Source organism: Desmodus rotundus, chromosome 5, assembly GCF_022682495.2.
Source record: "Desmodus rotundus isolate HL8 chromosome 5, HLdesRot8A.1, whole genome shotgun sequence".
NCBI classification, from domain to species: Eukaryota; Metazoa; Chordata; class Mammalia; order Chiroptera; family Phyllostomidae; genus Desmodus; species Desmodus rotundus.
The window spans coordinates 118472458-118492949 of record NC_071391.1 but is presented as its reverse complement, the minus strand read 5'-3'; the positions used below and the strand labels follow the sequence as shown (position 1 = coordinate 118492949).

The 20492-nt window shown below is 47.1% G+C and overlaps 1 protein-coding gene across 1 annotated transcript in view; it reads left to right on the top strand.

Annotated features, from left to right (window-relative positions):
• TGFA (transforming growth factor alpha) overlaps positions 1-15759 on the top strand; it is a 102301-nt gene extending 86542 nt beyond the window's left edge. The window contains exons 4-6 of the mRNA XM_024558497.4: positions 9347-9496; positions 12884-12993; positions 14942-15759. Coding sequence (XP_024414265.1) covers positions 9347-9496; positions 12884-12993; positions 14942-14949 — 268 coding nt within the window. The 3' untranslated portion in view covers positions 14950-15759. The remainder of the gene's footprint in view (positions 1-9346; positions 9497-12883; positions 12994-14941) is intronic.
• The last annotated feature ends 4733 nt before the right edge of the window (positions 15760-20492 follow it).

Here is a 20492-nt window from a genome sequence, read left to right as displayed (position 1 = left end):
CTTGTCTGGAATCCCAGAGCAAGTGAGTGGTAGAGCCGGGATTCAGTCCGACAATTCCAGCCCCCAAACCCATGTTTTCGGCCACTGCCTTGGAGGGGCACGCGCGGCCTCAGCCTCACAAAGTTCACCTGAAATCAATAAGCTCTTTGGTTTCCAGGAAAGGTGTTGGCACCTTCCTCCTGCAAGTAAACTTTCTGCCAGAAAGGTCAGGGTCATTTCCAGGGTGGTTGCCCTGAGCACAGACTCTTAAGGAGTCCTTCCTGTGGGCCCATTGTGGGGTCTGTGGAAACAGACAAGACAGCTTTGCAGTTTGGAAAAGGTGACTTCTGGTGGGGAGGCACAGCCCTGCAAGCAATGACCACCACTTTACCTCAGTTTCCCCCAGATCATGGGGCATTCGGCCCACCAACGTGTTTTATGTGCTGGTAAATGGCAATCTGTGTCATTCTTTGGTGGTTTTAATTAGTTGTCAGCATTGTGGAAGTCAGGTTTCACATCTCCATGCAGAGGCTTCTCACAAACACAGGTTCTCCAGTTCTCCAGGCTCCACTTCCACATGACATGAGCTTGCTTATAAGCTCACTGAGGACAGGACCACATCTTACACCTGTTGTATTTGCAGTACCTGGAAGAACGTTCTAATTAATTAATTCCCACTCGACCAGAAACTCAGTCTCTATAGAGAAAGCAGAACATCCCATCCTTGATCTTCAGACCCGCCCCAGCTTTGGGGAACCGACACACACGTTCTGGTCAATAAAACTGACATACATTGAAGTAAGGCCTTGTCTTTCATGGCCCTAGAAAGAAAACCCACAGTAGCCCAAGACGATAGTCTCGGAAGAGGGAGTTCTTTCTGAACTACTGTTATCCTGAAGAACAATAGTCTTTAGGTTTCCAGAGAACCTCAAATGACACCTCACACTAAAATATGAGGTCAAGAAAAAAAAGCTAAAACAAATAACTGTCAGAGAGCCAAAGGTAGTGAAAATTGTCCTCAAACATTTGTGCTTCAGATGAACCCTAGATTGTATTTTATGTCTCCCTTTAATAAAACCCTGCTGGTACCCAACTACATCAGGGAACAAATGGGGAAAGAATTTCCCAAGACAGTAAAGCCATAGAAATGCAGGCTGAGGACTGGCACACCGTATTCTCCCTGAGGCAGATTCCGCGCTGCCTGCAGAAGCCTTCAAACAAAGGAAAACAGTTGAAGGAAGCCACCCAGGCGACAAGTTTTAAGAGTGCCAGTGTCAGCAGCCAGTGGCAACTAGTTTGAAGTTTCGATAGTTTGAAGTTTCTCACCTGTTCAAAATGCTCCTCCATGACTGAACTCCCCGGCTTAATGTTCCCACAGCAAAGTACGAAAACAAAGTACCATCTGCCAAGGAAAACATTCCACATGGCCCTGGCCACGGTGTGTTCTGGGGGGATCTGAACAGAGTCAAACACCCAGAGAGAGGTGACCGCCCTGTGTGATCAGGAACACACCTCCCGAGAGATCGGGGTTGAGAGGTTTTTCTTGTGGGTGCTTGAGCCACTTGAGGTAGATCAACCCTCACCTCAACAACCAGCAAGTGGTGGGGCCCCGGGGGTTAGGAAGTTATGACATCACTATTATCCCCCCCTCCCCCCCCCCCCCCGTCTGGAGAAAGTGTATGTCCTCATCCTCTCTGTCTGACCCACCAGAAGCAGGTCTGAGGGTCACACACTAGGCAGGCTAGCACAGCCGTTAAAGGCACAGCTTTGAAGGTCAGACAGACCCGAGTCACTTCTACAAGTGACTTAGCTCCTCCATTAGGCCTCAGTTTCCTTTTATATAAAATGAGGACACTGGTACTTCATAGGGTTGTGATGAGGACCCAGTGACCATAATGCCTGTGAGGCTGTTGCTGTTCAAGACAACAGACCCTGACTAGACAGTGAGGCTGTTTAAATTAATTCATTTAATTAAAATTTATTTCTCAGTCTCACTGGTCACATTTCAAGTACTCAATATGCCTAGGTGGCTAGAGGCTGCTGTATTAGACAACATAACTAGAGCCTGTTTCCATCATTACAGAAAGTTCTATTAGACAGCCAAGCCCAGTTCCTAGCAGAGCATAAGAACATTTGGCATCAGGGCCATCTCCATTGTGATGGGGTCATTGTTACTGTCACCATAGCTGAATGACGTTGAAAGATTCTGCTGAAAAGGGCAGTGAAAGTCAGGTAGACCGTGGAACCGGGGCTGTCCCACGAGGCCCGTGGGTCAGAGCTGCAAAGGAAGCCCCTACTCCATCCAGCCCACTCCACCCCAAGCCCCAGGAGCAGACAGGCTGTAGGACTTGGTGAATCTCCTTCTTAAGAGGCTAAGAGTAGGTGAGCCCGAAACAGAGGCCCCCAGCTCAGGGGCCTCACTCCTACCCGAGCCCCATAGATTTTCCCCATGCTAAAGGCAAGGTGGTGTGAACAGTTTCTGAAACCAAAGTCCTTGGCCCTTGGTCAGCTTGGTGCTTGGCCCCCATATTAAAGAGTCTATCGTGGGACCTGTGCCAAAAGAGTTGGCAAAAAATCAGAGCATTAACCTCCCGCCTGACAGCACATCGTGGTTTATGAAGACGAGGTCTCTCAAGAGCCTTCAAAATGCTCCTGTCCTTTATTCACATTCTCAGCACTTAGCCCTTCCTCTGTGCCGACCACTTCACAGGATATCAACTCATTTAGTGCTTGTAACAACCAGGAGGTAAGTATTCTGACTATCACATTTTAAAGTTCCAGAATCGATGGCACGGAGCGATTCAGTAATTTGCTCAAAGTCACACAGGCATTAAGTGGGAAATGGGATTTGAACCCAGGACAAATGGCTCCAAAGTCTGTACCACGCTGTACCAACTTGTGGGACCCTATCCTGAGGAAATAATATCAAATGCAAAGAGAGATGTGTACACAGAGATAATCACCTGGCTTTAGGTATGATCGCTAAACTGGATCAGTCTAAATGGTAAGGGTTCAGTGAAGCAAACCATGCACATAAATTACTGTACAATCATTTTAAAGGACTTTTGCAGAGTTTCAAATGACAGTCAAAGGGTGAAGAGATGTTAAATGAGAATCTGATATAAAAGTATAAAAAACCTCAACTGCATTAAGAGCTACGTAGGAGTAGTCTGGAAGGAAACATGTTCATGAACTGCCGTTCGCGGAGGTGGGATGTGCAGCCGTGTAGGCTTTCTTATTTCTTTCTCTTTCTGCTTTATAATGATTTATGTACCTCACAGTTTGCATAGAAACACTCCTTTTCTAACTGGGGAAAATTTTCCTTAAGAAAAAAATTTAAGAGCACAGCTCTACACGCATTCTCATATTTCTTTAAAATTTGGAAAGGCTCTCACTGCAAACCACGTGCACAAGGGACTTAGGGAGGAAACCGAGCAGCTCAAAAGGACTGGAAGACCCTCAGGTCCTCAGGAGAAGAGAAGGAAAGACACATCATTTAATTCTTCTTGTTAAAACAGAAAGGCCTACAGCCGCAAAGCTTGCTCCTAAGAAAAGCACCAACATAACCTCCAGACTTAACCAGCAACAAAAATGAAAAGGCCTCAGACACCCCCTGGCTGGAGCCTTTGATCTGCAGCCACCAGCTTCCTTTGCAGCTCAGGCAACCTCCTCACCCTCCCAAGCCACACTCTTTCTTTTTTATGTGCTTCTTCCCTTTGGGGTTATTTTGGGGGGGGGGGGGCGGAGAACAGCCTGAATGTGATTCCAGAGCCTCCTTTTCAGCATTGTGAAGACAAAACAGCATTCCAGAACCTTGTGTCTGGGAAAACCCACTCTAGACAGATGAAATTGAGTGGTCAAATGATATTTTTTTTAAACAGTCTTACACATTTCCCATTCCCCCTTGTGACATAAAATGACCCTATTTGGTTCAGATTCCTGTCTTAAATAGGGGTGTAGTGTCTTCTGTTTCTCCTGCACTTGATATGAGAGGGCCCGTTTTATAGCCACCACCCTGGGGAAATGCCTAGAGAGAGGAGGGGAAGGGGAAAGAGGAAGGGAGGAGGGGAAGTGGCAGATTCCGAATTACTGGCCCTTGATTCTGTGTACTTCAGTGATAGTTCTGCCTCGGCGGTTCTCAGGCCTGACTGCATGTTGGAATCACCTGGGTACACAGGGCAATGGGATGGCCATCTCCTGGGGTGTGACTGTGGCCCTGGCAGTTTCCAGAGCCTCCCAGGTGATTCTAACCTGCAGCCAGGTGGGAACAAGTGCCAGCTGTGTCAAGAGTCATTCCTTTGTGATCAGATGAAGTGACTCTTCCCTTCTTTGTGTAATTTGTACCTAAAGTAATCAGCTTGATTAAGTCTAATGTTAGAAGCTTGGGATGTTTTTTAAAAGTATCAAAAAAATGGTCACCAAACCTTTTCTTTTTCCCCAATCATAAGAAGCAGCTGGGAAGCATCCCTATTATTAGAAATGATTGGGAAGGAGAAAGGACCTCCCCTCCACTCCAAGGCCAGAAAGTCAAAATTGTGGTTCTTAACTTTGGCTGCCCAGTAGAATCGCCTGGGAGCTTTAAAAATAGAAATCCTCAGGCCCTACTCCCAGAGATTCTGATCTAGTTGGTCAGATTTGTTTTAACCTTTCCAGGTAATTCCAATGGGCAGCTAGAGTTGATGTCACTGGTAAAACCTTCACGGTGGCTGTCAACTCTGCCTTCATCAGAATTACCTTTGGTCTTTTCTTTAAAACACCCAAACCCCATTTTCAGAGTGGTTTTGATCTGGGAGGCCCTGGGGGAAGGCCAAGCATATAGACCACAGGATCTTCTGCCTTCCAGCTGCATTTGGGATGGTTGGGGCTAAGACTTACTATTCTAGGGGCTCTAATAGGCCATGGCCTGGAGTCTCACCTATGAGGCAGCCACACAGGTGACTCCTGTGCCTCACTGGGTAAGTTTTCATTCAGAAGCACCTTGAGCTCCCTAATTCAAAGAAACTGAGATTCGAGTAAAGTAGAGCCTTGAACATCCCCCACCCTCGACACAGTCCAAAATCCATGTATTAACTTTTGACTCCCCCAAAATTTAGTTGTCCCTGGGTATCTGCAGAGGATTAATTCCAGGACACATACCCCCACCATATAAAAATCTGCAGATGCTCAAGTCCCCTGTATAAATGCTGTAGATCAATGCATATAGTCAGCCCTACACATCAGCGGACTCCCAACCAGGGATCACAAACAATACAGGTATTTATTGAAAAAAATCCACATGTCAGTGAACCCACATAGTTGAAACCCATGATGTTCAAGGGCCAGCTGTATTTGCAGCTGCGACACTAAGGTGACGGCAATCTTGTTGGCATTAAGTCCAAGACCAGTGGGCTAGGACCATTGCTGGGTGGTTTTGAAGCAGGCGGGGCTGGTTGTGAAGGACCCACAACATGATAGAAAAAACATGGAAAGTCAGCAAAATGTGACCCAACCCAGGACCTAATCTTTCTCTGGGGCACCTGGGGCATCTTTGCAACTTGCCACACTTGATGGGGCCATCAGCAGCCCATCTCTCTTTTTGGCCTGAGGTTTGTGAGTTTGTCATTAAATCACTATCTCAGAGCATCATCCAGACTAATTTGCATTAGCCCAGAAAGGTAGTCTCCATGGTTGATGGTATTAGTTTTTAAACCTCTAGAAGCTCCCATTTCCTATTCTGCAAAGACAAGGTAAATATAGCCCTGACTTCACATGCACTGTGATCATTGGGATTCAAAGAGGTATTTCAAGTAGGAGTTTAGCATACTTCCTAGATAAATGGTATGTGCTGTAATTAGCACCTGGCTGCCACTCTTTTATTTAAATAGGGTTTCTTAGAGTTCTCAGCACTCATTTGTTAATTCATAGGGTTTTTAGAACCTAGTGGTGGGGGAAGGTGTTAGAATCAAGCCTGCAGGTTAGAGTAGCAACATTTCAAACCACAGGAAATTTGGGTGCTCACCCACCTGTACCCTGGACCTTGCACAAACATTTATGCTAATCCTCATCACACTGCCTTTTTCTAGGAGGAAGTTGTCTACAGAGAAGTCTCATTGACCTGGCTGCAACTCCTGGGTAGAAATCAAACAGTACACTCAAAGCCCAGGGTCCCCAGCCCCTTCTGTTCAGTGGCTCACCAGTTTTTGTAGAGCTAGGCCTCACCTCAGGGGGCATAGAGGGAGGTTGGCCTACAGTGAGGCCGGTGGAAGGGCAGGCAGGGAGGTACACGTAGTCCTGTGGGCATTCAGAGGAGGAGAGGTCAGGGAGATCTAGGAAAGAGATATGAAAAAGGAATGGATGGGTGACTTGGTCTGTAAATCACATCTTTTTGAAGAATGTAGTCTTAGAGATGGAGTCCGAGGCAGAGGAGAAAACAGGAGTTGAAATGGGTAAGGGTAGTCATTCACTCATCATGCAGGCGTGTCCTGAGTGTCTCTGTGCTGGACGCGAGTTTATCTGACACTGGGCTAGTGAGGAGGGAGAGACCACTTGGGTTAGCCGAAACCTTGGTGATGGGTAATAAAGTGGAGGAGGGGTGGGTTAGGGCTCTGCAGAGAAGGGGTGTCAGATATCAAATAAAGGAAGCCCAAAACTCACGTGGGAGCCATCAGGGTATAGGGTGAAAACTCAGAGATGGCCCAGAGAAGGGACCCTTTGCAGGGCTCTCTGGAAACAAGGAAAGCTTAGATTTATTTATCGCTAACGCCTGCTGATCGTCACCTCTCAGCCTCTATCTAGTCCAGTCTGCTGTCAGCTTTCCCCTGGTAGTAATGGGCCGGTGCCTTTGTTCCACAACCTACAGGGTGAGCTATTTCTTGACTTTTGCCTTCACATAATTGTTATTAATACCAAACAAAAACAAAAGAAAAATAAAAATCAGCCCCTGTCCCATAGCCCCTCTGCCTTCTCCCTGCCAGCCCAAGTCTACGAGAGCCAGGATTCTTATTCAGATTCCTGTGGTCCAGATCCTTTTCCAAAAAGAGTCTTCTTGCTAGAGATCCCCCCTCTTCTGCTTTGTTTCCTCTCCATCCGGGGCCTGCTCTCTCCTCCACGGGTCTGTAGAGAACCCTATGTGGCATTGTCCATCCTAGGTGGCCCTCCTCGGCTTCCTTACTTACCAAACAATGAATACCTTTTGCACCCTTGTTGAACCTATAACCTCAAATCTTTGATGCTATCATGATTGGAGGCTAAGCCAAAAGCTAGATTTGATCAACAGCTGAATCTGTGGCATTCTCATCCCAACCCCTGTTTAGTGCGCAGGGCGAGCAGCCTGGTGAGTGAGCGAGAACCCAGACTCTGGGGTCAGCAGACATGGGTATGAATTTCTCTCTTTCGTAGCATGGTGGGCACAGCCAAATGACTTGACTTTCCTGTGCAAGGATGAAATGAGAAAAGGTGTGCTAACTGTAAGATAACCCTCAACAGAAAAGCAGGTGCCTGGATTCAAACTAAAAACATACCTGTCTATAAGGTACATAACAACCGGGCTCTGGGACACAAGTGCCAGTGAAAGACTCCCATCCTCAGCGTTAACACAGAAGCTTGTGTGCCCGGGTATCCCAGGAGGTAGCCTTAAGCAGCAATTTCTGCAGCATCTAATGTTTGCTGTAAATCTTACCCATAGAATACCTATTCCTTCAACATTAAAATGATGAAATTTTTGTTAACATTGAGCAAAACCTATGCTCCAGGAGAATATACTGTAGCTCAAGTGTATACTGTAGCTCACGTCCTCAATGTCATTGATTAGCTCTGAGACTTTACACAAAATGACATATATGAAACCAATTTTACCATAGGCTAATTGGTATAAATAAGAGTTAAGTTCATTAAATGTGGTGATTGCTGGGGCCAGGGGGTATAAGGGAACTAAATGGTAATGGGGAGAAAATACAATAAAGATTTTAAATTTAAAAAAAAGAGTTCAGTTCATTGACACTGTAATGAAATGCTCTAATGAAACAAGGTTACAATGAAACAACATTATAACAAAACAAGGGTATCCATTATTCAGGGGCCTGGTCCAGGCACTCTCCTGGCATCCGGGATCTAGCAGCCAGGAGCACGGGTGCAGGACACTCCCAGACGGAATGCCTCTGGGGCCAGGAAGACCCTTCACCTCCTCTCATTTTTCCTTTTTCCTCAGTGTTTTTAAATAAAAGTGAAGGCGATAGGCTAGCTACTTCATCAAAAGGTAGACTCTTTAAAAAAAAAAACTTTAGCTGTCATTGCCATGTTTGAGGGGAAAAACAAGCTTAAAACCAGTGCTTGCCATTTGGCACAAGGCCGCTCCTCGGGGAAGTCCCCGGTGGGAAGGAAGGCTCCCCACCTGAGAAGGCAGCGGTTGGTGATCAAACATTTCCATCACAATTTGAAAGTCACCCCAGACAAAGGGACCAGTGTGTAAGCTAAGTATCTTCTAGCTTGGAGGGGTGGAAAATACCTGCATCAGAAAATGGCCATCATTCCTTATGGCTAGAACATAGCCTAAGGAATCGTGTGAGAACCCCTCGTGGCTGCCCGGAATCGGGGTGGGTAGCACAGGCGGCAGTGAGATGGAAGAAGCAGCATAGCCTTTAGCACATAGGAGGAGGCTGTTACTAAAGTGACGGATGCCAGAGGGCCTCTGAGCAATAGTAATACCAGTAGTAATAGCAGCTTGTGTTGACAGTGCCCTTTAAAGGCTACATGCAGCTCATGAACATGACCTCTTTTGTGCCCTTACTAATCCTCAGTGGAGAGGGGCCAGGTGTCATTGGAAATGAGGACCAGGGTTCACAGATCAGTGGCTTCTCAAGTCCCACAACTACCAGTTAATGATGCTGGCCCCAACTTCAGTAAGTGCCCCATGTGCTGGGCCACCAGGGTGATGCTTGCAGAGCTAATTAAACTCGAAGCAGATAAGCAAACCACAGCCTGTGTCTCCAGCTGGTTCAGTGTGTTTTCTTGAGCTCATCATCAGAAATTCTGAACACACACATTTGGTTTAAAAATAACCTGAATTTTTACAAACTGCCAAAATGAACTCAGTGCCATAAACACATTTGATGCCTTCTTCATTCCCCCGAGTGCTGGCGGCATGGTGACAATAACAATGAAGTGCTTCAGCAGCACCTTTCCTCCTCACATGATAAAGCTCATTCCTTACCCCTCATTCTCCAAGCAAGAGGTGCCTGTGCAGGAAGTGGGAGTGACTTGACTGACACCTGGAGGGGTCTCTTTGGGCTTTTCCTAGAACTTTGGGTCGCTCCAGCCCAGCCTTCCCTGGGGACTTGGGGGAACAAGACCTTCTGCCAGGAGAGTATGCTGATGTCCCTTTCTTCCTTAGCTGCCATTCTGGGTACATCGGAGCACGCTGTGAGCACGCAGACCTCCTGGCCGTGGTGGCTGCCAGCCAGAAGAAGCAGGCCATCACCGCCTTAGTGGTGGTTTCCATTGTAGCCTTGGCTGGCCTCATCATCACGTGTGTGCTGATACAGTGAGTACTTGCTGCCCCCAAAGCTGAGTCTCCTCCTTTTCCAGCGACATCTACAGCGTGCCCAGATAACAGGGCCGCCTCAGCAGTTTATTGCTGTGTTGCCTGATTGGTGTCACTCAGCCAAGTGGAACTTTGGTGACAGCCACAATGGCACACATCCTGGAAGGGTCCCAGCAGTGGGTCTGTGCGCTGTGGGAAGCCCCGTAGACGGAAGGCACGCTCGCTCTCCCCGTTGTTGGGTTTGGAGCCTTCACTGTTTCCTGAGGGGGATGTCCGGGTGCTCCAGAGTGAACCAGAAACAGCTCCCAGCCTCATTTGGACAGGAGCTCTTTGCAAATCGTAAAGCCTCACGAAGGCCACTGTTAACTGTTGTGACAGGTTAATGACAGCCCTCTCTCTTTTTGCACTTCTTTGCCCAACTCATCCTCCAAAACTCAGTTTCTGCCTTGCATCTTCCAAGAAGCCTTCCTGAGCCCAGACCATTAGAGAGACTGTTTTCAGATGTCTCTTACCTTTGTTTGCTGGCCTGTGTCTTTCAACAGGACTGCTCCACAAAGGGAGAAACTCCAGGTGCATTTCCAGCATCTGCCCAGATGTATTCCGTGGAAACATTGGGAGGTGTCTAAGTCTCAAAGCAAGCCCTCAGAGATCTTATACCTAGTTGGATATGCACAAGGAATTCATAGTTAAAGACTGCCAGTAGCTTAGTATAGATTAACTCACGGTGGGGAGACAGTACGTGGAGGGGCCCCTGTGGCAAGGACTGGAGTAAACAGCCACGTGTTAATGCAGGAAGCCAGACTTTCACCCTCTGAGGTTGCCTAGGATTTTGGACAGGTAAATAAGTGTCTCTTCCCTGTTCGTTTATTGGTTTGTTGGTATTGAGACACCTAAAACACACGCTCCTGCTGAGTGAAATAAGTCAGAGAAAGACAAATCCCATATGATTTTACTTATATGTGGCACCTAAAAAGATAAACAAAATAAACAAAACAGAAACAGACTCATAGACACAGAAAACATTTGACAATTGCCCGATGGGAGTTGGGGGAATGGGTGAAGAGGGAAGGGACTAAGGAGTACAAATTGGTAGTTACAAAATAACCGTAAGCATGTAAAGTATAACATAGGGAATATGGTCAATAATATTGCAATATCCATGTATTGTGAAAGAAGGGCACTAGATTTATTAGGGAGGTCACTGTAAGTTATATAAATTTCTAATCACTATGTTGTTTAAAAAAAGTTCATACTGGATGATTCCATTGTTATAAAACTGTAGACAAACCAAATCGGGCTCTAGTGGCAGAAAGTAGATCAGGATGCCTGGGGACAGTGGGGCGGGGCGGAGAGAGGGAGAAGCAGGGGTGATGACAGAGGAACGCCAGGGCTCTGGGAGCAGTGGGTATGTCATCGTAACTGCGGTGATGGGTGCATATGTGTGTGCGTATCTCCAAACTGATCAAACTGTACACTTTAGTATGTGCAGTTTATTGCATGTTAATTATATCTCAGTAAAAATATGTAAATTTTACAAAATTATAAGTAAAAATAAAGCACAGGCTCCAGGTTTTGGCAATGAAAGGAGTGGCCTTTAGAGCCCCAGCCGCTGACAGCTGCCACAGCCCTGTTCACATCCTTCTCCTGGAACAAGCCGGTGTTAAGTGGTGAGAGATGAGGGCTGAACTGGGCCGGCCTTCCCTTCCTCTCCAAGCAGTATCTGTTCCACTCCCACGTGCCTTGGGCAAACATGTCTGCAGGTAAAAGACAAGCAGCTCTGGTTCCAGCTGGGGCAGAGCTCAGGTTCTGCCACTCATGCAGACCCTCCCTGGGGAGCAGTAGCAACTGCTGGCCTAATGGACCACTGCTAGCCACCTGTGCTCACCCATCACTTCCATAGTCCTGTTTCTATGGCCAGGAGGGTCCTAGAGCCTTAGAATAAGACTGAGTGACCACGTGTCTCTCCAGAGGGACTTAAAAGCTCATTTTCACCAGATTTCTTGGAGACAAGAACAAACCAAGATACCTGGACAGCCTCTCTCATTCCCAGGAAGGCAGCCAGTCCCCTCTCCTCTGTCCTTTCCCAGCCCGTCCTTGCCAGATACCAAGTTCAGAATCTCTGAGCCAGTGACTAAGCCTTCATGCCCACCAGGCTGCTAGTTGCCTGGGCAGGAGGCCCTCCTGAGTTGCAGAATTGGTTAGAACCAGCTCATCCCATGCCAGAGAAAGCAAGAGGCTTTGATCTCACTTCCCTTGGGATGCTCCTGGCTGGGTCATGACGGGGTCAAGTCTCCCTGGCTAGCTGAGTGCCAGACAGCAATCACTGATGGATCTGGAATCCAGGCCTGCGGCATGGGATGAACCTGGACTGTGCAACTCAGGAGGGACCCTTGCCAGGCAGAGTGCTCTGGCCACCATGCCAGAAGCAGGGTGGGCAGAAATGTTGCAGGGCCCCTTCTCCGCTCTGCTGCCCAAAGATTCTGGGGCCCCACTAACCTTCTACAGCTGGGGTGGGGATCATGAATTGCCAACAGGCACCGAGAGGGAAGCACAGCAACAGGCTTGTTTCCTCATGTGTCAGCCAGGAGATCCCTCCCAGCCCCAGGCAGCACATGCATGGGTTATACATACATTAAGGTTAAAAGGAGTGGACATGAAGTCTTCCTTCTTATCCCATGGGCAACAGCCATCAGTGTCTCTGGGTAATGAATGACTTAGTGCTTTCTTCTCTGACCTTCTTTTGAGTTCTCTGGTTCTTTTTTCATGCTAACTCTGCCCGCGGAGGGAGGCAGGAGCCGTCACAGCCCTAACACTTCAGGACTCTGGGTAACACAGGTTCACTGGGAGTTTGGGTTTGCCACAAATAGAAGATATTAGTCCTCAGAGAAGGATTCAAAGCCACTGAGATTCATGACTCATTCTCTCCTTCCCATGGGTCAGTTCAGCCCAGCCACAGTCCCTTCTTTGCTGCTGGCAGTACCCTGCCAGCCTGGGGTGGCTGCTTTGTCCCAGTCCTGACAGCAGTTCTGAGGCTGTTACTACACTTACAGAATTACCCATCTGCTGCTTTATGGAGCAGGCAGCTGGGTGGTGACAGGCCCCTCTGAGAGCCGGGAAAGCTGGAGCTAGGCTGCCCTGAGCAGTGCTGCACAGACAGAGCTGGTACTTTGGGGTAGCCCACGGGTGCTTTTGCTATTGGCCAGCATCTGCCCTAAAGGCCACCATCCAGCCAGACCCTCAGTCCCCTGCTGTGTCTGTCCCTCTGGAGGGCCCCAGAGGAGGCTGGTTTTAAGCCTAGAGCTGCCCAGCAGGTCCCTCAGGCAGACACTGCACCAGCTGGGCGCTCCTGCCAGGCTCCTGCCTCAACCATGTTCTCTGACTTGGCAGCTGCTGCCAGGTCCGAAAACACTGTGAGTGGTGCCGGGCCCTCATCTGCCGACACGAGAAACCCAGTGCGCTCCTGAAAGGAAGGACCGCTTGCTGCCACTCGGAAACAGGTAAGGGGCTGCATCCATGAAGGGCCTTTTCCCCTTGGGAGACACTTGATTGGGTGGAGAAAATGGCCACCTTTTCTCCAGGTCAGGGCAGAAGTTCTTGGAGGTTGAAGCAGGAGAAGGGAGAAAAGGAAGGCGGTATTTATCTACCAAGTTAGGTTTAGTTTATTCTAAGCTGTGTTTTAGTCAAAAGGGATCTCTTTTATCCTTATAGGTGACTATGACTTTTAACAAGCTACGCAACCTCTCAGAGCCTCAATTTTCTTAATAAAAAAGTGTTGTGTAAATTGAATAAGTATCAAAAAAAAGTGTTGTGAATAAAGTATCTAGTATAGTGGATCACCAACCGTAGATATGCAACAGGTGTTCGTTCTCTTTCCCTTGAAAAATCACCTCCCTTTTCCCATCTGTGAAGTGAGGGGTTTGGCCTATCGAAGGTCTCTAAGGACTCTTTAAACTTTTAGATGCTGTAACCATCGTTAAGTTTTCCATTGTTTTGCGAATGTTTTTGCAACATCCATGAAGCAGATTGGACATCTAGACGCAAGGCCAAATATACATCTCAGGAGCCCACATCTGAGCATCAGTAGCTTGGGGCTCACAGAACCAAATTGCTCCTTTATCCAGGCAAGCTCTGGGAAATTTCACATCAGCAGTTTTTTTGGAATGTACTTAGACCAACAGAGCTCATCATAAAACTTCCTTTTCAGGAAGTAATGTGTCAGGAGGCAATTACCCCGGGCTGATCCACCCCAAGGTGGCCTTCACTAGTAAACAGTTAACATTCCAGAAGCTCAAGGTTCCATGCAGAATGCAGGAAGAAAAGCAAACGGGAAGTTGGAACACTCATGTGTTTGTTAAACCTCATGGTATCTGGCCTGGAGGGAACTGAAGCCTGGGGAGCACCATTTATTTGGTCTTCATGTCAAGAACCACACTAATGGCACATGAGCAGTGTTTTTGACTTGGCAGGATGCTAATCCATTAATCTTAAAAAAAAAAAAAAAAAGCCTTAAGGAAGAGGAGGATTTGTGGGTAATGCAGGTAAACTGAGTCTGTCACAGGCCTGCTTGGGTCCCATCATGAGTCTGTGGGGGAGCTGGGATGAGAACCAAGGCCCCTGAAGGCCTCACTAACGTCCCTCTTCCACTGCCTCTGGGGTCATCCATTGGTTTTTTAGCACCAACAGAAAAACTACTTACATCTTTAAGAAAATTTATAGTAGATTTTGTACCAGTTGTCTGCACTTCAGCACAGTCATTTCAGGGTACAGTAAGTTTCTTCTTTATGTTACTTCTCTCTACCCATGTTTGAGAGGACTTCACCCTTGAGCATGGGGGTGGGTCTGGCCTTCCAGAGATGGCACTGAGCCTGAAGCCCCTGTCCCTGAGATGATGAATACTCCCCCACCTCTAGAGGGATCACGGGAGGGACTAAGTAGGAAGTTGTCCAGGCTGACTCAGGAGCTGCCTGGAATGGGGCCCATGCTGCCTCACCGTGACAGCCACAGAGGATGCCCTCAGGGCCCTACCCACTGAGAAACAAATGGATCCGTTCTTGTATGGCCATAGGGGAAGCCATTCTACCACCAGAACCCTAGACCAGCTCTTGAGCTGCCCACTAAACCACTCTTTGTGGAGGAACTGGCCACAGGCTGGGTCAAATCACCTCTGGTTGAACAGAGGCCCACACAACAGAGTGCATCCCCCATTCTCTCCTTCCACAACTCATTTCACTTTTGGTCAGCCTTTTCTTTGGCACTGAAAAGAAACAAAGTTTCAGAAGCTTCTGCCCCTGCAGTTGAACCAGCAAAACTTGAGCTTGGGTCTGACTGCCCAAGAGAACTTGGTGACCTTGGCTGATACATCTCCAGGGTTCTATCTCAAGCCTGTTTTGCCAGCATGGCTGGGGTCTGGCCCACAGAGCTTAACCTGTTCTTCCTTCCTCACAGTGGTCTGAAGAGCCCAGAGGAGGAGTTCAGCCGGATGGACTGAGGCAGCCCCGATAAAGAAAGAACTTCTTCGGGACAGCCCGGGTGTGCCTGGGGTGTGCGGCAGATCTTCCTACTCTGCCTGCATCACCTGTGCAGCCTTCTGTCTTTTGTGGGACTTCCTTCAAAACTCCATCAAGAACTCTGTCTGCTTGGGGTTATTCGGTGTGACCTAGAAAAGAAATCAGTGGATCGCAATTTAAAGACTGGTCAAAAATGAACTGCAAGGGGTGGACTTCCCATTTACCCACATAAGGTGTGTGCATCAGCCGGCGTCTGAATCCAGGTGTACTTGTCTTCTACCGTTCACGGATGCCAGGATGTGTTTCTTTTTAATAGGCCCACAGCAGCATGCAGCTTGCCCAACACTGGAGATTCCTATAGTTGTTACATCTTTTTCTCATCCACTTATCGGGAAAGAAGGTGTAGAAAGGGTAACTGCTCATTGTTAGATGAGGATGCCAACTTTAAGAAGAGCTGTGCCTGTCCTCCGTCCAAAGACCCTCAACCAGCCCAACGTTTTCCACAGACATATGGATGATGCTGAGGACCTTCCCAAATCATCACCACCCTCGGAGATGATTTCTTATTTATTAGCTGGATGATGGTTTTATTTTTAATCTCTTAAACCAATGTAAAAAGTATAAAACTCTTCTAGACTTCTACATTAATGATGGATGTGTTACTGGCTGCAAAGTTATACAGTACTGATTAAAATTGTGTGTCCTCTTTGGAAAAGCCACCCACAAGGGACAGAGATGGAAGCAGAAGTTGAGTCGCTGATGGGAGCAAAAAGTGGGGTTCAGATGTTGTGCCATTTAAGATACAGAGCAGGTAAATGCCCCCAGGTATGTTCTGGTGGAAAAGTTAGCCATTCCAGCAGCACAGATTTGTCACCTCTGTTGGGGAAGAGAGGAAGAACGTGTGTGTGTCTACACAGGTTAAACACAGTACTCACTACATTGTTCCATGATTAAACATATTAACTTCCTCAAGAGGCTTCCAAGAGTGTGCTACGAACTAGAGCATCAGCTGCAAGCCACGGGCATTTGGGGCCGCATCCATGAAAGGGGGACTGGTCATTTATTTTCCATTTTGCCACTTGGTTGATTTGTTACTTCATTTTAAAAAGGCGAAATTTAACTTTTTAATTTATTTTCAAGCATGAGAAATATTGCAGTGACTTTGTTTGTTTGTTTGTTTTTCAAAGCTCTAACAAGCCACCTCCGCCATGAGGGCCTCACTTTTCCCTCAGAGAAGGAAGGAATTGTCCTCCTGGGCATGGGGCACGCCCCGGCCCACTGCCCGGCCTGTGGAAAGCACTGCTCCCCTCCCACTAAACAGCAGGGTGCACATCCCTAGGAACTGTCATTAAAATTTGGGAATGGAATAACAATGAAATAATATATAAACTCATGCAAAGGAAGTCTTCTTTACAAATATTTGGGGAAAATGGAAGATTTCTACCTATTAACCCTTCAATGCATTGAGCTCCTCACATCATGGAAGTGACCATTAAAATATGTCAAGTCAGCTTGAAATTTCTACCAGCTAACCTTGTCCTCCCTACTTCTTCTCCCCCAGTCTGTCTATTTCAATGAATTTTCTCTCCCTTATTGCTGAGACAATTTTATGACCCGTGTCTTAATCTCGGCACTTCCATTGAACCGTGGTGCACCCAACACTCTGAGAGCAGAAATGGGATCTGTTCACCAGCTGGCCCCCCAACCATGTAATTGACGAGCTCCCAGGCTTTAATTACAAAGGAAAATAGGCCTAAGTTTACATTCCTTGGAACAGTCCTACAGCAACAGATATATGGGCTGAGGCTGGTACACATAGCTGCTTGCGCGGAGACCAATCCAGTTGTCACTAGCTTGCAGACTCCAGGGTCACTTTTCCCATCAGACTCTGACAGTCTGAGATTCCTGTTTAGAGAGACTAATGGAAGTGGAGTAGTGTCATTGGTTAACTTGAGGTCACATTTTTACTTTAGGACAATCTTTCTCAGTCTTTTGGAGACTCTTTGAGGTCTGAGTGCCGTTAAAGAATATGGACTGATGTGAAAATGTTTGCGGGGCTTTCTTCACCTAATGAATGGAAAAATCAGTGTCCAGTCTGCAGGCTTCCAAGAGCCTTTGCAGAGGTGTGAAGAGACATGGATAGAAGCAGAAGGAACCTTCTTGGTTCCCTGTGGGGACTTCAGATTTAGCGTCTGTGAAGCTCTGGTCCTCAGGTCCAACAAGTCATAGCCGCCAGCACACCCTTCCTTGTGCCTGCACAACCACACAATGAGCAGTTTCAAATGTGTGCGGCCCCAGACATGCCTTTCAGGCTAGTCCTCTGTAACCTAGGTCTGAAAAGAGCTGGAAGCAAAGTCAGGGGTCAAGGCAGGCCTGTTGGACCTTTGTCCAAACACCAGGATATGACACAGCCTTGCTTCTCTACTGATTTCTCTTCTAGAAATCGATGGCCAACAAGCTTTGATTCCTGTGCCGTCTCATGCACTGGTACTTCTTTGGTTGGTTGTAAAATGCCCCCATCTCAGGTTAAAAATGCAACTTCTAATCCCTGTCTGCAGATTCCTTGTGTTTCCTCGCTCTTTAGAAAGCCAAGTGTTCATGATGATTAGGGACTCATTCCCAAGACCCGACCTGATAGGTAGCCACATACCCGGGAGTAGGGAACACAGCTGTTTTCAATGTCTGTCTCAGGAGAAATGAAAAAACTCCTAAAAAAATGGAGAAGGTGCTTCCACATCTTTTACAGAGCCTGTTCTACAGGCCATGACTTCTTCAAGCACATTGGCAGGAAACAGTGTCTTCTAGATGGAGGATATACACCAGCCTATCTGGATCTGGAAAATACGTCTGGCTACAAGAGGAAAAAAGCAAGATAGGAGCTTGCCATTGTGTTCCAACAGAAGAGGTGGGCAGAATGTCCCCTGAGTCCATTTTCCTGAGAAAGGAGGAGAAGGTGGGATTAACACTCCCCCACCCCCTTTGGAGAAGGAGGGGAAGGTGTGGTTCTAGAGCTTCTTGGGGGACTATTCTCTGCAGGTAGAAAAAAGGGTCTGGAATCTTCAACTAAGTCGTCCAACTAGGTCTAGGTGCACATGGGCCACGGTTGCCTTTCCCGGCACTTTGGCAGGAATGGGTCAGCCAGGCTCCGACACTGCTCAGGGCACACTGACCCCTCAGTAGGATCTGGGCTTTGATTTCTTCCAACCTGCTCAGTAATGGGGGGTCAGGAGATGATTCAAAAGCCCAGGACCATGGGGGACATCACAGAAACAGACGGACACCTATGCTCACTCCTAACGTTCTGAATAAGACCTGTTCTCTGTAGCCACTGACTCCACCAGGCTTTCTGAAAGATCCAGTGGTAAGCGCACACACGCAGTACTGAAAAGCAACCCCTCTTTCTAATGTAATAACTGACTGAAGTGTTCAACTTTTCATTATCTTTATTATAACAAACCTGATGCTTTTTTTTTAAAGAACTTGTTACTCTGACTTCTGTATATGTTGCACTGAAAAGGTTAATATTTAATAATGTTTTAATTTATTTTGTGTGGTAAGTTAATTTTGATTTCTGTAATGCATTAATGTGATTAGCAGTTCTTTTCCTTAATATCTGAATTATTTAAAAAGTAGTGAGAAATATAAAATGCAGTTGCATTTTCCAGTCATGTGCATTGTTGTTCAGTTGTACTGTACATTGTTTGGAAAAATGAAGGAATGAACTCTTTTTTTCCTAAATCAAGACTGAAACTTTTCTTTTGTGAGATTGGGATATTAAGATTTTCCTCTGCAAATGTGAATAATGAAAAAAAAATTAGATGCTCTTTTTCAAAATGTGGGGATCCTAAAATGAAACAGAGTTGATCCCTGTCTGCTTGAAGAAACCAAATTCTTTCAAGTTCTTCTCAATATATAATATTTCATCTATTATGTGTCCAACATATGCCAACAGATGTAAAGGAAAATATAAACCACACAATCCCTGCCCCAGGGAATTGAGATCTGGCTGGGAAGACAGACTGACATGCAGAAAATAATTCTGGATCAGTTCTACACAAGATACAAAGGGTTAACTGTAAGGTGGAGATTATGCGTTAATAGCTGTAGTTCTCAAATTGTTGTCCCCAGACCAGCAGTATCAGTAGTATCAGGACTTCTTAGGGATGCAAATTCTCAGGCCCCACCCCAAACCTATTAGACTCTAGAGGTGCCTCATGCCCCCTCCCCCTTTCAGGTTATTCTGACATGTGCTCAAGTTTGAGAACTACTGTGCTTTAGGACTCAGTGAGAGCAAATTTATTGTGGGGCTATAGTTTTCAGGAAGAGGCTTTGCAGAAGTGAAACCTAACACAATTTACCCATTAATGTTCAAAGTTAATAGCTATCAGAAAGTTTGTTCTGATTAAAGACCTGCATTTATTTAGATCTTCTCTGCTCAACTTAGTTGAAAAAAAAAAAGCCTGTCCATCTCTTGCCACACCCCCACTCACCCCCCTGCAGCTCAGCACTGACTGGTTTCTAACAGTAAGGAATTGTTCTAAAATGGTCAGCCTAGTTCTTGTCAGCCCCACTGCACTTGAATTTCCGTGGTTAAGCCTCTGTACGTCTATCCTATGTGGGAACCTCACATGTGCAAGCTATGAGAAGCTCATGCAGAAGCAGTGGAGAGTGAAACAGTTGCTGAATGGCATGAGGCCTTGGTCCCAAGGAAGGCGTGGCACTTTGTAGCCAGGAAGAAGTGTGTAGGGACTGTTGTCCAGGCCCCAGAGGGCTTTGGTATCCGCCTAGCTTGCAGGAAGATGGACGCCCAGGCACCTTTTTGTTCCAAGTTCCCTGGCCTGGTGTCTGTCCCTCAACAGAACCTCCCTCACCTCTTAGGAGAGAGAGGGCGAGACCTACTACCCATACCTGATATTCCTCCTCATGACCCTATTTAGTCTTCAAGGACATCTTCAGGCCTTGTTCTCAACCCATGGAATTTTCTTCTCTTCCTCCCCGATTTGCAAGCCCTGTTCCTGCCAAGACTGTGTGCCTGCCAGACCAGTGTCCAGTGGCTGTCCCTGGTCCTGGTCAGGGAGGTACACTGGACCGTCTGGAGTGTTGAGGACCCCATTCCAGGAAAAAGTACCTATGAACTTGGAGTCAGGCCAGACCTCCCCTCATTTATTTAGGTAACCTGCAGTTGCCAGCTCAAATCCAAGTTCCAAACTGTTGGGGCCTAGTCTTTTTGGATGGTGTTGGCCCCAAAGCATCCATGTTTTGCCTGGTGTTTGTATGCCCTGACTCCTACCTGGCCCAGTCTGGGGGAGTTCGGGTGTGACCTAGCCTTGCCTCCTCCCTGGCTCAGAGCTCCCTGCTTTGCGGCTGCCTGGATTCTAGCACCAGCATTCTCCCTGTCTCCTGAAACTTCCTCTCCCACAGGGGTGGGCAAAAGTAGGTTTACAGTGTTCATATGCAAAATAATACAATAATCCATAAACTACAACCAG